Source organism: Plectropomus leopardus, chromosome 17 (assembly GCF_026936395.1).
Source record: "Plectropomus leopardus strain MGB_pleo_1.0 chromosome 17, ASM2693639v1, whole genome shotgun sequence".
Taxonomy (NCBI): Eukaryota; Metazoa; Chordata; class Actinopteri; order Perciformes; family Serranidae; genus Plectropomus; species Plectropomus leopardus.
Window position 1 is genome coordinate 34,531,949 of NC_142192.1, and position 15,304 is coordinate 34,547,252.

At 43.9% G+C, this 15,304-nt stretch overlaps 2 protein-coding genes across 3 annotated transcripts; both read left to right on the top strand.

Annotated features, from left to right (window-relative positions):
- The first annotated feature begins 389 nt into the window (after positions 1 to 389).
- LOC148186768 (uncharacterized) lies at positions 390 to 4,152 on the top strand. Its single transcript, XM_088090649.1, has 2 exons — positions 390 to 725; positions 1,750 to 4,152. The coding sequence occupies exon 2, from the start codon at positions 1,773 to 1,775 to the stop codon at positions 3,810 to 3,812; it is 2,040 nt and encodes a 679-aa protein (XP_087946775.1). The 5' UTR covers positions 390 to 725; positions 1,750 to 1,772; the 3' UTR covers positions 3,813 to 4,152.
- A 1,790-nt stretch (positions 4,153 to 5,942) lies between these two features.
- On the top strand, positions 5,943 to 15,263 carry LOC121966276 (uncharacterized). 2 transcript variants are annotated; one of them, XM_088090638.1, is made up of 2 exons: positions 5,943 to 6,192; positions 13,033 to 15,263. In XM_088090638.1, the coding sequence occupies exons 1-2, from the start codon at positions 6,129 to 6,131 to the stop codon at positions 14,658 to 14,660; spliced, it is 1,692 nt and encodes a 563-aa protein (XP_087946764.1). In that variant the 5' UTR covers positions 5,943 to 6,128; the 3' UTR covers positions 14,661 to 15,263. The 2 variants fall into 2 exon arrangements, with proteins under 2 accessions (XP_087946764.1, XP_087946763.1); XM_088090637.1 differs by lacking the exon at positions 13,033 to 15,263 and adding an exon at positions 9,121 to 11,834 and having other exon boundaries at positions 5,949 to 6,192.
- The last annotated feature ends 41 nt before the right edge of the window (positions 15,264 to 15,304 follow it).

Below are 15,304 nucleotides of genomic sequence, written 5' to 3' on the forward strand. Positions count from 1 at the left end.
CCGGTCATTGTTCGTACACCTGAACTATTTTGGGCCGTTTTGCGTTTAAAAAAAGATCAATTGTTATCGTTATTTTGTCGCAGGGAGATTTTCTTTAATTTTTTTTTAATTACAATATCCAGTTACGGCTCAAATGAATCAAAGTACACAAAAATCTAAGGGGCGTTAGCCTAGCATGCTAACCGGATATAATTTTAAATGGTTTTATTCGCGGACAGGACACATCTTCTACTGATGTGGACTCATGAACTAAACACCAGACCTGTGGAGTATAACCCAAATACTTTAAGTTTACGGACAATTAAAAAAAAAAAAACTTTAAACGGTTATTAGGATATTTTCCGGAAGTGGTCGGTCCGTTCCGTAATGATTCCGTCGCCGGAACTAACAGTGAGTGAGCGGTCCGTGCTGAGGCCGGCGGAGCGAAAGACGTCAGAGTTTACTTTTGTGTATAAAGAGCACTGACAACCTGCTGGATGTGGTTTTAAAAGCTGAAACACAGAGACAAGGACACGCTTTGTTTTCTCTCTGCAGCCGAAAACACGTCACTGCTGCTGTTGTCCGTGCTAAGCTACCGTTAGCCGCAGCTAGCTCCTGCTAACGGGAGAATTTAGGGGAGAACCTGAGGAGGACGGAAAGAGTTTTAACTTCAAGAGAACAAACCGAGAGACTCTTCAACACCGAGACCAGCAGGAACCACCGGTCCGAACTGTGTTCCGCTAAAAGTAAGGAAAGTTGAAGAACCTTAAAATGTGGGCTGAAGACTGAGGTCATTTGTAGCCAACAAACAGCCTTTTGTTGTTTTTCCAGTCTGTAATATTCAACAGAAGGGTGGTCATGCTGATTTACATAAAACTTCATTGAAATTTAGTAAATGTGATCAAACTCAACGTGGAGCTGACTGTGTTTTCACTGAGTGATGTCATGTGACTCCTCCTCTGATAACATCCCAGTAACCATGGCGACGGATGTTCAAAACATCAGCAGCTTTATTTCTTTTGGAGCCACCACACTAGCCATCATTATTTACAATCCAAGGCCACGTAGGCGTGTTATGGAGCCGTGATGGAAAGGCGAGCCCCTTATACGTGGGAGTGGACACATATGAGGGGTTTCTGGGAGATGTAGTCCACGATTTCACAGAGGAATTGTGGATTCAAAACTTCCAGATGATCCGCTCAACTTTGAAGAGTTCTGCAATGCAATAACAGCTGTTTTACCGCCATCGGGTAGTTCAGTGACTGGCGGTGGAGTATCATCGGGTAGTTCAGTGACTGGCGGTGGAGTATTAGTGGGTAGTTCAGTGACTGGCGGTGGAGTATCATCGGGTAGTTCAGTGACTGGCAGTGGAGTATTAGTGGGTAGTTCAGTGACTGGCAGTGGAGTATTAGTGGGTTGCAAAGTACTGCACTCATCTCCTGGGGTTAGTTCAGTACCAACATAGAAAACAGAATCATTGTCTTTCTCTTGGACCCTTTTGTCCATACTTGTTTTGTTCCACCAGCCCAATTCTCATTGGCATGTCCTGGTCCCTCAACATCTAATGCGGACCTTGTTAATCCAGACGACAATAATTTAAGAAATAAAGCAACAATTTCTTACTTTTAAGGAGCCTTCAAATTTTTGGTGTTTCAACAGAGTGTTAAAATTACTGCTTATTAATTGTCATTAATGGAGTTTGTCATGTGTCATGGAATTGCAGATATTAAAATGTCCAAATACATTAATGACTGTATTCCTGTGTTTCAGCTTTACCCTCCCAGGATAAAAAAATGATTGTTGTGAAAGAGGAGCAGCAGGAGTGGAGCTCCAGTGTGGAGCACAAGGACCCAGAGCCCCCACACCTTAAAGAGGACCCAGAGCCCCCGCACCTTAAAGAGGACCACGAGGACCCAGAACCCCCACACTTTAAAGAGGACCACGGGGACCCAGAACCCCCACACCTAAAAGAGGACCACGAGGACCCAGAACCCCCACACCTTAAAGAGGACCCAGAGCCCCAACACCTTAAAGAGGACCAGGAGGACTCAGAGCCCCCCCACATTAAGGAGGAGCAGGAGGAGCTGTGGAGCAGTCAGGAGGGAGAGCAGCTTCAAGGTCTGGAGGAGGCTGATATCACCAAGTTCCCATTCACTCCTGTCCCTGTGAAGAGTGAAGATGATGAAGAGAAACCTCAGTCCTCACAGCTTCATCAAAGACTAACTGAACAGATGGAAACAGAAGCTGATGGACACAAAGTAAAATGTGACGCTGACAAGAAGTCTTTCACCTGTTGTGAATGTGGTGGAAAATTTGGACGCAAAGACAGTTTACGAAGACACAGGAGAGTTCACACAGGAGAGAAACGATTTAGTTGCAGTGTTTGTAACAAAACATTTGCCTGGCGTAATCAGGTGAAAAGACATAAATGTGTTGGTCATCAGTCCTCAGAGCTTCATCAAAAACAAACTGAACAGATGGAAACAGAAGCTGATGGAGAGGACTGTGGAGGACCAGAACCAGACAGGAACTCACATCCAGATACACATTTACAACCAGAGACTGAGGACAAGACTGGGGAGTCTTTCATAGCCGAGATTGAAGTCAGTGTTGATGATTGGGAGGAGACCAGAGAACCTCAGTCAGGTTCAAACTCTCACAATAACAATGAAGTTCCAGAAAGTCACGTGACCGGTATTTCTGCTGAAAACCTGTTTGGCTGCTCTGACACCAGAGAATCTTCTGAACCAGAGACTGATTGCAGTGATGATTGGACAGAGACCAGTGAACCTGTCAATGATTCCAAATGTATAGCCGGTGAGAAATCATTTAGCTGCTCTGAGTGTGGGAAAAGATTTGGCGCCAAGGGAACTCTGAAGGTACACCTCAGATCCCATACAGGAGAGAAACCATTCAGCTGCTCAGTTTGTGAGAAATCTTTTACACAGAATGGGCATTTACAAAGACACATGATAACTCACACAGGAGACAAGCCATTCATCTGCTCAGTGTGTGGTAAATCTTTCAGTGAAAGTGGACATCTGAAGGGACACATGAGAACTCACACAGGGGAAAGACCTTTCAGGTGCTTAGTGTGTGGTAAAGCTTTCAGTGAAAGTGGACATCTGAAAGGACACATGAGAACTCACACAGGAGAGAAACCTTTCAGTTGCTCAGTTTGTAAGAAATCTTTTACAAAGAATGGACATTTACAGAATCACATGAGAACTCATACAGGAGAGAAACCTTTCAGCTGCTCAGTGTGTGGTAAATCTTTCAGTGAAAGTGGACATCTGAAGAAGCACATTAGAACTCACACAGGAGAAAAGCCTTTCAGCTGCTCTTTTTGTAAGAAATCTTTTACACAGAGTGAGACTTTACAGAAACACATAAGAATCCACACAGGAGAGAAACCTTTTAGCTGCTCGGTTTGTAAGAAATCTTTTACACAGGGTAATACTTTACAGAATCACATGAAAATCCACACAGGAGAGAAACCTTTGATTTGCATCATTTGTTATCAGAGATTTTCAAGAAAAGCATATCTGAAAAGTCATATGAAAACTCATACAGGAGAGAAACCTTTCAGTTGCTCATTGTGTGATAAAAGATTTATACAGAAGGTGCAACTGACACACCACATGGCACATCACACAGGAGAGAAAATGTTCAGCTGCAGTGTTTGTGATAAAAGATTTGTCTGGCGTCAACAAGTCAAAACACATAAATGTGTCGGTCGTCAGTCCTCAGAGCTTCATCAGAGTCAAACTGAGGAGAACAGAGAGGCAGAGCCTCCGGCCGGCAGCTCGACTCAGCAGATCGAAATAGCTTAATTGAAACTATTTTACAAAAAATACTCAATTCATAGTGCTGTGTTATTTTCCCATTATTTGTATATATAGCTTATGTATGTTTTTCTTTTTGCTGTATTTTCCTCGGCTATACATTTATATGTTGTCATAGTTGTCTTGTTTTGGCTCACCTTGAATGTCCATGGTAATTATAATAATTTACTGAAAAGTCAAATTAAATATGAATCATAAAAAAAAGCTGTCAGTGCATTTGATTATGACTTCATTATTTTAGCCAGTTTAAGTCCTGTGGTTTTTCAGTGTTTGGTACATCAATGGTTAAATGACTGCTAAAGAAAAAATAATGTTATCTAATGAAAAATGCTCTTAAACAAAGCACTCTTCTTGTGTGGGGTCTCATAAGGGTCAATCCTTGGCCCTCTTCTTTTTCTTCTTCATATGGGAGGTTAATGAAGTGAATAAATTGCTTCTCCAAGGGTTCTCACCTTAAGGTGCTGGAAAGGTTTGTGTGTCCTAGTGATCTTGGGAACTATGTTGTCCGTGGCAAAGACCCAAATGTAGAGTGAGCGTGAACTGGGAAAGTCTGGCTGAGGCCCCTGTCCATGAGGTCTTTGACTCTCACCTTAGGTGTGAATGTTTCGTGCATCCTGTGGGGGGGGGTGGAGACATAGCATACAAGTTGCCCATGTTCAAAGCCTCCATTGTGGAGGCAATAACCTAAGAACCTGCTGCTGTGGCCATCAGCAGAGCAAAAACCCTAGTGTGGGAGGAGTTTGGTATTGCTAACTTTTGGTTCTCTCTAAGGAAGTTCTGGTAAACTGTAAGACGCCTCAGGAAGGGAAAGAAGGGCCTGTCTCAGGCTGTGCTTGGTGGGGCAGGAGACCTGCTGATCCCGACTGCAGATACTGTCAAGAGTTGGAATAAATTCTTTTGAAGCTCCTGAACCCCGCCATCAACTGCTCAGAAGGAGGCAGAGTCTGAGGACTCTGGGAAACCCATGTCCATATTCCTGGCAGAGGTCACTGAGGTTGTCAAAAAGCTCCTCAGCAGTAAGGAGCCAGATGTGACTGAGATTCACCCTGAGATGTTGAAGGTTCTGGGAATTGTTAGGCCTTTTCAGTGTGGCGTAGAGGTTGGGTATGGTGCCTGTGGAGTGGCAGACTAGGGGGCAGGTTCCCATTTTTAGTACATAGGACCAGAGGGTGTGCTCCAGTGAGCACGCTATCACAATGCTCAGCCTCCCTGGGAAGGTTTACTCCAGGATGCTGGAGGGGAGGCTCCGACCAATAGTTGGTGGTCAGTTTCAGGAAATGCAATGTGGCTCTTTACCCTGGAGGGCAGCTGGAGGGGTCTTGGGAGTTTGCCCATCCAGTCTACATGTGTTGTGTGGACTTGGGGAAGGCTTATGACCACTTCCCCTGTGAGTCCTTTGCGGGATACTCCGGGAATACAGTTTCACACAGTACACTTCGAAGGGATCGTTACCTCTTGGATCGTGCTCCTGCATTGTCAGTCCCGACACTCCCGGCGTGGAAGGACTCCCTTAGAGCGCTGCTCCAAGTCTGGAAATTTTTGTAAAGGCAGGGGCAGCTTTCTCTCCGTGACACCTCCATGTTATTTCAGTCTTTCAGCTCAGAAACCATCAGTCTGTCAGTCGTCAGTCCTCACAGCTTCATCGGACTCAACAGATGGAAACAGAAGCTGATGGAGAGGACTGTGGAGGACCAGAACCAGCCAGAAACTCACATCCAGATACACATTTACAACCAGACACTGATGATGGTGACGTGAGTTTTGGAAGACCAGAGAATGTCTGTTACATGTAAAATCTTTGAAAAAGCGTAAATTTTCTGCCAGTATTATGGGATGTAATTCTAAAACTGTAAAAACAGAAATTATCATTAGATTGTCAAATTTCGGACGGTCTTTGAACACATCTTGTGTAGCCAAAACTTGATGCATTTTCTCACTCAGAGAGACTCAAGGAAAAATATGTGTAGCCCTCCCACCCTACTAAATAAAGAGCAGTCCCTTGGTTCTTTACTTGTTATAAAAACAAAAATAAACTTATGTCCTCGTGCAGCTGTAACACAAGTATTTTAAATCTTTAAGACGCTCTTTTATTTTGAAGGCCAGAGGAGTATAGCGGAAGTGGTATAGCGTTTCCGGGTCTCGGGGCGTCTTTGTGACGGAGCACTGTTAGCATGTGTTAGCATGTTAGCTGAGTGTAAAATCAGGACAGAAATGATTTATTTTATCGATTGAATCAAACGGCGGCTCGTGATCATCTGATTGGACACTTGGAGTGAACAACTTCCGGCTGTCAGCAGCAGCTCGATGGAGGAGAGAAAAGAGCGGGAAGAGTTTTTACAGTCCGACATGAAGCTGCGGAGAGAAGCAGGTCTGTGTGATCACTGACACACACACACACACACACACACACACACACACACACACACACACACACACACTCACACACACACACACTCACACACACACTCACACACACACACACACACACACACACACACACACACACACACACACACACACACACACACTCACACACACACACACACACACTCACACACACACACACACACACTCACACACACATACTCACACACACACACACACACACACACACATACACACATACACAAGACACACACTCACACAAACACAGTGAGCTGTCTGAGGGTCACCAGGGGCCACAGTGTTGGGGGGGGGGGTCTAAGGGTCAGGGGCCCCTTCTCTCTCTCTCGGGGATATTTGAAGGGTCAGCTGTTGGTTTCCTGCAGTCTGATTGGTTGTTGGTTCCAACTGATCAGTCCATCTCTCTCCTGTGTGTGATGGTTTCATCTGCTGTGATGTTTTTGTCCCTCGTCTGTCCCTCGTTTGTCCCTCGTCTGTCCATCCTGAAGAGAAATCCGTCCTCCGCCGCTCCTCCTGAGGTTTCTGTCAGTTCACCAGTTTATTTAAAGTCAGATCAGCTGATCAAATTTTACATCAAACCAGTATTTCCTGTCAGTGATTGTAATAAAACTCTACGGCTGTAGTCCGGAGGACTCCTCGGACCGGGGGAGGAAGGGGGGGCTCATGTTCGGGGTCATTTATAATCCTGATGATGTTGCTGATGGTGGGGGCTCAGATATGACTTAAACTTCATTTTTGATTATTTGTCTTTTGCGTGATGACCGTATTATTGTACCGTTAAATGAGCGCATTCCAGCCATTTTCCTGGTTGTGATGTTCAGATCCTAAACTGTGCAGCAAAATTCAAATCAGTTTCAGTGTGAGCGCTGAACTTTGTCCTCAGTGATGTGATGTGTAAAAGGCTGAGGGTGACTTTAGTATTGTCGCAATGATGCTTCACAGAAACATGATGAATTAGTGTTTAAACATTGGTCAGTACAGACATGCTGCACGTCGTTAGCTTAGTAAGATTTTCCAGAGTTCATCCATCCATCTATCCATCCATCTATCCATCCATCCATCCATCCATTCATCCAGTCACTGAAATCATTTGAAGAAACTATCAGCACCAAAGTCTGATTGATTCAGATTTACAGGTTTGGTGGACGAGGGGAGAAAACAGTGCTGATGTTCTCCTCTGAAGCAGAGAAAAAATCCAGACATGAGTCCAGTTCTACATTATTTATTTTTCTTCAGTCCCTTCTCAAAGTCTGGACCCTGGTTCAGATCCAGACCGGATGGCACGTAGATCCAGACCAGCCCACACCTCGTATCAGGAATGCAATAAAATAATGTAATGAAGAGAACGTTTCCTATTTTGAAAAAAATAAGGCCACAAGAGAGTGAGACATCATTGCTTCTGTCCATGCACATGACGTCTCTGATGCGGTGAGGACGTCACTGTCCAAACATGCAAAGAAAAGAAAAGTTGACAGAGAAAAGCAAGTTGTCTAAGAGGATTGGACAGAAATCTGCGTTCATTTTGCTCCAATCAGCAGGAAGCTCATGAGTTTGATCTGCATGGAGACAGCTGGAGGAGTGAAGAGAGGAAACGTTAAATGCCATGATGACACAAAGCAAAAACATGTCAGACAGCAACATCCTCAGAGCACAGAAGAGAGGACAACAACACCGAGACAGTTCAAATCTGACTATGAATCAACAAACCAGCTGTTTGTGAACTCTGAGACTCAGCTTACAGCTGCTGAAGCCTTGTTGACCTTGTAAATCCAAATGTGTAGTGAGGATTAACTGGGAATGTCTGGCTGAGGCCCCTGTCCACGAAGTCTTTAACTGCCACCATCGATTCCATTTTAATCGTCTTATTGGGGGCTTGTTGCAGGGGGAGCAGGCTGAGCAAAGTCCTCCAGATGTCCCTCTCCCAAGCCATTCTTTCTACCTCCTTCTTAGAGAACCAAAGGCGTTCCCAGACCAGATGAGATATGTAATCCCTTCCATTGTAGAGGCATCTGCTAAAATTTGTCATCAGAAGGTCATTAATGTCCATCATGGTGGCAGCCTATGAACCTGCTGGTGGACACCAGCACTGGAGGAGGAAGCAGACTGAAGAAGGAGGCCTTATAGGCTTGGCCCAGGAGCCGACTGAAGCAACAGATGGGTACCAGTTTGACCAGAAAAGCTGCAGCCATGGTGGTGGTTAAGGCAAAAGCCCGGATGTTGGAGGAACTCTATAAGATTGTGGAGGACATTCGGTTGGCTTCAATGAAGTTCTGGCAGACCCTAAGATGAGTAGGAGCTGAGCTGAACGGCAAAGTTCTTGATTTACAGGTCCATCTACATTCCAATCCTCACTTATGGTCCTGAGCTTTGGACAGTGACAGACAGAAGGAGATCGCAGATACAAGCGACTGAAATAGTTTCCTCTGTAGGGTGTCAGGGCTCAGAGAGGGTGAGGAGCTCAGACATTCAGAGGGAGCTCAGAGTAGAACCTCAGGAGGTTCAGCATCTGATCAGGATCCTTCTGGGTCCTCCTGTTGGAGGTTTTCTGTCCAGTTGGTAGTTTGCCCCGTGGCAGACCTATATATCTCATCTGGTCTGGCAACACTTCGGGATCCCCCAGGATGGAAAATGTTGTTGAAAAGAGGGGCGTCTGGACTGCCTTGCTCAGCCTGCTGTCCCCATGATCCAATCCTGGATAAGCAGAAGATGATGGATGGATCTATTAAAAATCCAACAATATTTACGGTTATATATAAGACAAGAAAAAAAAACAAAGCCTCAAACTTTTACAATGGTTGCTGATTTATGGTCATTGATGGAGTTTGTCATGTCTCATGGAATTGTATCTATTAAAATGTCCAAATACATTAATGACTGTATTCCTGTGTTTCAGCTTTACTCTCAAACAACAAAAAAATGATTGTCGTGAAAGAGGAGCAGCAGGAGTGGAGCTCCAGTGTGGACCAGGAGGACCCAGAGCCCCCACACATTGAAGAGGGCCAGGAGGACCCAGAGCCCCCGCACATTAAAGAGGAGCAGGAGGACCCAGAGCCCCCACACATTAAAGAGGAGCAGGAGGAGCTGTGGAGCAGTCAGGAGGGAGAGCAGCTTCAAGGTCTGGAGGAGGCTGATATCACCAAGTTCCCATTCACTCCTGTCCCTGTGAAGAGTGAAGATGATGAAGAGAAACCTCAGTCCTCACAGCTTCATCAAAGACTAACTGAACAGATGGAAACAGAAGCTGATGGACACAAAGTGAAATGTGACTCTGCCAAAAAATCGTTAATGTGCTGTCAATGTGGTAGAAAATTTGGACGCAAAGACAGTTTGCGAAGACACAGCAGAGTTCACACAGGAGAGAAACGATTTAGTTGCAGTGTTTGTAACAAAACATTTGCCTGGCGTCATCAGGTCAAAAGACATAAATGTGTTGGTCATCAGTCCTCAGAGCTTCATCAGACTGAAACTGAACAGATGGAAACAGAAGCTGATGGAGAGGACTGTGGAGGACCAGAACCAGACAGGAACTCACATCCAGATACACATTTACAACCAGAGACTGAGGACAAGACTGGAGACTCTTTCCTGGCTGAGATTGAAGTCAGTGTTGATGATTGGGAGGAGACCAGAGAACCTCAGTCAGGTTCAAACTCTCACAATAACAATGAAGTCCCAGAAAGTCACGTGACCGGTATTTCTGCTGAAAACCTGTTTGGCTGCTCTGACACCAGAGAATCTTCTGAACCAGAGACTGATTGCAGTGATGATTGGACAGAGACCAGTGAACCAGTGAAATCAGGTTTAAACTCTCTGAAAAATGATCAAATCCCTGTCAGTGATTCAAGATGTAGAGCTGGGGAGAAACTGTTTGGCTGCTCTGATTGTGGAAAAAGATTTGTCCTGAAAGGAAATCTAAAAAGACACATGAGAAATCACACAGGAGAGAAATCTCACAGCTGCTCTGTTTGTCAGAAATATTTTGCAAAGAATGGACATTTACAGAATCACATGAGATATCATACAGGAGAGAAACCTTTCAGCTGCTCAGTGTGTGGTAAAGCTTTCAGCGAAAGAGGACATCTGAAGGTACACACAAGATATCATACAGGAGAGAAACCTTTCAGCTGCTCAGTGTGTGGTAAAGCTTTCAGTGAAAGTGGACATCTGAAGGTACACATGAGATCTCATACAGGAGAGAAACCTTTTAGCTGCACAGTGTGTGGTAAAGCTTTCAGTGAAAGTGGACAGTTGAAGGGACACATAAGATCCCACACAGGAGAGAAACCATTCAGCTGTTCAGTTTGTAATAAATCTTTTACAAGGAACGTTCATTTACAGAATCACATTAGAACTCATACAGGAGAGCGGCTTTTCAGCTGCTCAGTGTGTGGTAAAGCTTTCAGTGAAAGTAGAAATCTGAAGGTACACATGAGATCTCATACTGGAGAGAAACCATTTAGCTGCCCAGTTTGTAAGAAATCTTTCTCACAGAGTCAGAGTTTACAGAGACACACAATGATTCACACAGGAGAGAAAAGATTCATATGCTCAGTGTGTGGTAAAGCATTTAGTATAAGGGGACATCTGAAGGGACACGTGAGAACTCATACAGGAGAGAAGCAGTTTAGCTGCACAGTGTGTGGTAAAGCTTTCAGTGAAAGTGGTCATCTAAAGGGACACATGAGAACTCATACAGGAGAGAAACCTTTCAGTTGCTCATTGTGTAAGAAATCTTTTACAAGGAATGGACATTTGAAGATTCACATGAAAAATCATACAGGAGAGAAACATTTTAGCTGCTCAGTTTGTGGTAAAGCTTTCAGTGAAAGTAGATATCTGAAGAAACACATGAGATCTCATACCGGAGAAAAGCCTTTTAGCTGCTCAGTATGTAAAAAATCTTTTACACAGGGAGGATCTTTACAGACACACATGAGAATCCACACAGGAGAGAAACCATTCAGCTGCTCAGTTTGTAAGAAAAGTTTTACACAGTGTGAAACTTTTAAAAATCACATGAAAACTCATACAGGAGAGAAACCTTTCAGTTGCTCATTGTGTGATAAAAGATTTATACGGAAGGTGCAACTGACACACCACATGGCACATCACACAGGAGAGAAAATGTTCAGCTGCAATGTTTGTGACAAAAGATTTGTCTGGCGTCAACAAGTCAAAACACATAAATGTGTTGGTCGTCAGTCCTCAGAGCTTCATCAGAGTCAAACTGAGGAGAACAGAGAGGCAGAGCCTCCGGCCGGCAGCTCGACTCAGCAGATCGGAACAGCTTAATTGAAACGGTTTTAAAGAAATTACTCAACTCATAAATGTTTTGCAACTTACTGGTAAAATGACAACACTCCTAGGTAACAATGAATATGTTGGAGGATTTCCTGAAAAGCTGAATATGTGTTTGGTTTGGGGTTTTTTTGCATTTTTTTTCTTATATAGCTTATGTTTTTTTTGTATTTTCTGTATTTTCCTTGACTATACATTCATATGTCGTCAGGATTGTCTTGTTTTTGCTAATGGTGAACGGCCCATGGTTGTAATCATCTTCTGAAAAGTCAAAATATGAATCATTAAAAAAAGTATATTTGGTTGTGATTTTTTCATGTATTTATTTTTTTGCCAAACTAAGTCACTGTGGCTTTCCATATTCAGTACTTAAATAGTTAAGTGAGTGCTAAAGAAATAATAAACATTATTTTTCCAATCAAAAGTGCTTTTTCATAAAGCAAACGTCTTGTGTGGGGTCCCACAAGGGTCATTCCTTGGCTCTCTTCTTTTTCCTCTTCACATAGGGGGTGAATGAAGGTGAATAAACTGCTCCTCTGAGAATCTCCACCTTAATTTGGTGGAGAGGTTTGTGTGTCCCAGTGATCCTGGGAGCTGTGTTATCTGGGGAAAATAACTCCTGGTAAAGTCTCCTGTGGCAAAGTGGTTCCAGGGGAGGGTCCAGACTACGAGCGATTCAAGAAGACATTGATAACACAGAGAAATCAGACTGAGTACCTTGCCCTGTATGGGGACACCAAGACCCCCTCTGGAGCCAGACCTGAGGGGGGTGCTCGTCGACGAGTGTCTGGTGGCCGAGCCTTAGGGCATGAGGCTCCGTTGGGCTTGAGAAACAACATTGAACCATCATCCTGTGGGCTTACCACAAGGGATAGGCATCAGGGTCAGCAGCACTGTGCTCGTCAGGGGTGAGGACCCACACATTCTGACCCCTGACATCCCAGACTGCTTTTTGGGATGTACAATATTACTTCTGTGATGGGGAAGGAGCCAGAGCTTGTCCGGGAGCTTGAGTGGTACCAAGTAGATAGAGTGGGCTCACCAAAGCTTCTTGAACCAAACTTCTGGAGTTGGGCCGGACTCTTGCTTTTTCCGGAGTTCCCCAGTGTGATAGGCATCGGGCAGATGTGTAGATACTCCTGAGCCCCTGGCTGAGTACTGCTGTTGTAGAGTTCTCCCCGGGAAATGAGAGGATAAGGAACATGCTGCTTGCGAGAAGGACGTCTGGAATGCATTGCTTAGCCTGCTTCCCCCACAACAAGACCCTGGATAGAAAGAAAATAATGGATGAATGGAGTTATCACAAACAGAAGAAAAATAAAGTTTATTGACATTTAAGAAAAACAAAAACAAGAAATCCTTACATGTGAGGAGCCGCCTAATTTTTGGTGTTTCAGTTGGTTAGTAAAATTGTTGCTGATTAATTTTCATTGATGGAGTTTGTCATGTGTCATGGAATTGCATAATTGAAAAGTTCAGAATTGATAACTATATGTTTGTGTTTCAGCTTTACCTTCAGATATACGACAAGTGATTGTTGGGGAAGAGGAGCAGCAGGAGTGGAGCCTCAATGTGGACCAGGAGGACCCAGAGCTCCCACACATTAAAGAGGAGCAGGAGGACCCAGAACCTCGACACATTAAAGAGGAGCAGGAGGACCCAGAGCCCCCACACATTAAAGAGGAGCAGGAGGACCCAGAGCCCCCACACATTAAAGAGGAGCAGGAGGACCCAGAGCCCCCACACATTAAAGAGGAGCAGGAGGACCCAGAGCCCCCACACATTAAAGAGGAGCAGGAGGAGCTGTGGAGCAGTCAGGAGGGAGAGCAGCTTCAAGGTCTGGAGGAGGCTGATATCACCAAGTTCCCATTCACTCCTGTCCCTGTGAAGAGTGAAGATGATGAAGAGAAACCTCAGTCCTCACAGCTTCATCAAAGACTAACTGAACAGATGGAAACAGAAGCTGATGGAGAGGACTGTGGAGGACCAGAACCAGCCAGGGACTCACATCCAGATACACATTTACAACCAGAGACTGAGGACAAGACTGGAGACTCTTCTGAACCTGAGACTGAGGACAGTGATGATTGGAGGGAGACCAGAGAACCTCAGTCAGGTTTAAAGTCTCTGAAAAATGATCAAGTCCCTGTCCAAGAGAAACGATTCAGCTGCTCTAAATGTGGGAAAAGGTTTAGTATTAAGGGGGATCTGAATAGACACGTGAAAACTCATACAGGTGAAAAACCTTTCAGCTGCTCTGAGTGTGGAAAAAGATTTGGCCGCAAGGGGAGTCTGAAGACACACATGAGAAACCATACGGGAGAACAACCATTCAGCTGCTCTGAGTGTGGGAAAAGATTTGGCAGAAATGGGACTCTGAAGACACACATGAAAACTCATACAGGAGAGAAACCATTTTTCTGCTCTGACTGTGGGAAAAGATTTGGCTTCAAAGGGAATCTGATGACACACATGAGAACTCATACAGGAGAGAAACCATTTTACTGCTCTACCTGTAGTAAAGGGTTTGCCACAAAGACTAATCTGAAGATACATGTGAGAATACACACAGGAGAGAAGCCATTCAGTTGCTCAATTTGTAAGAAGTCTTTTCGGCGGAGTAGAAGTTTACAAAAACATATGAATATCCACACAGGAGAGAAAATGTTCAGCTGCTCAGTGTGTAAGAAATACTTTAAACGAGGTGGATATTTACGGATGCACATGAAAATCCACGCAGAAGAAAAGAAAACCTTCAGCTGCTCAGTTTGTGAGAAATATTTTACAGAGAATGGGCATTTACAGACACACATGAGAACTCACACAGGAGAGAAGCCATTCAGCTGCAGTGTTTGTGATGAAAGATTCTCTTGGGCTAAACAGCTCAGAAACCATCAGTGTGTCAGTCGTCAGTCCTCACAGCTTCATCAAACTCAAACTGAACATTTTAAAACAGAAGCTGATGGAGAGGACTGTGGAGGACCAGAACCAGCCAGGAACTCACATCCAGATACACATTTACAACCGGACACTGAGGACAAGACTGGAGACTCTCCTGAAGCTGAGACTGAGGACAGTGATTTTTGGAGGGAGACCAGAGAACCTCAGTCAGGTGTAAAAGCTGTTGAAAAGTAATGAAATCTCTGAGTAATGTGTTCTGCCGTCAGGGCTGCAGAGACCTGAACCTGAGAGTGACGACAGTGCTGACAGTGATATCTAGTAAGACAGGAAACAAAGCAAGGCAAGTTTATTTGTATAGCACATTTCAGCAACAAGGCAATTCAAGGTGCTTCACACAGAACATTGAAATACAACAACGGGGGGGAAAGGAAACACATTTAAAACATTATAAAAGAAGCATGTAAAAGGTGATTAAAAACAGCAAGTAGGAAAACAACAGATAAAACCCAAAAATATAAAAACACATATATTAAAATAAGAGTTGCACCTTGAACAGGTTGATATATTAGTGAAGCTCTTAAGAGGTAAAGGAGATATAATATTTTCATATATTCAATAATTTGTTTTTGTCGGGGTCAGAAAGAATTTTAAAAATGTGGTCGTAGAATGGCCTTATGATTTAATTTTGACACTAATTTAGTGTCTGCTGTGAAGCAGCAAAGTGCCATCTCCTGCAAAGTTTGTTCAATTTCTATAGTTCAGCTGTCAGAAATTAATGCTTTCTCCTTTTTTGGCAGTTATATATCACAATTAAAAATAAACTGAAATATATTTCCATTCAACTGTATTTTATTCTTCTCACTTTCAGAAAACATAGC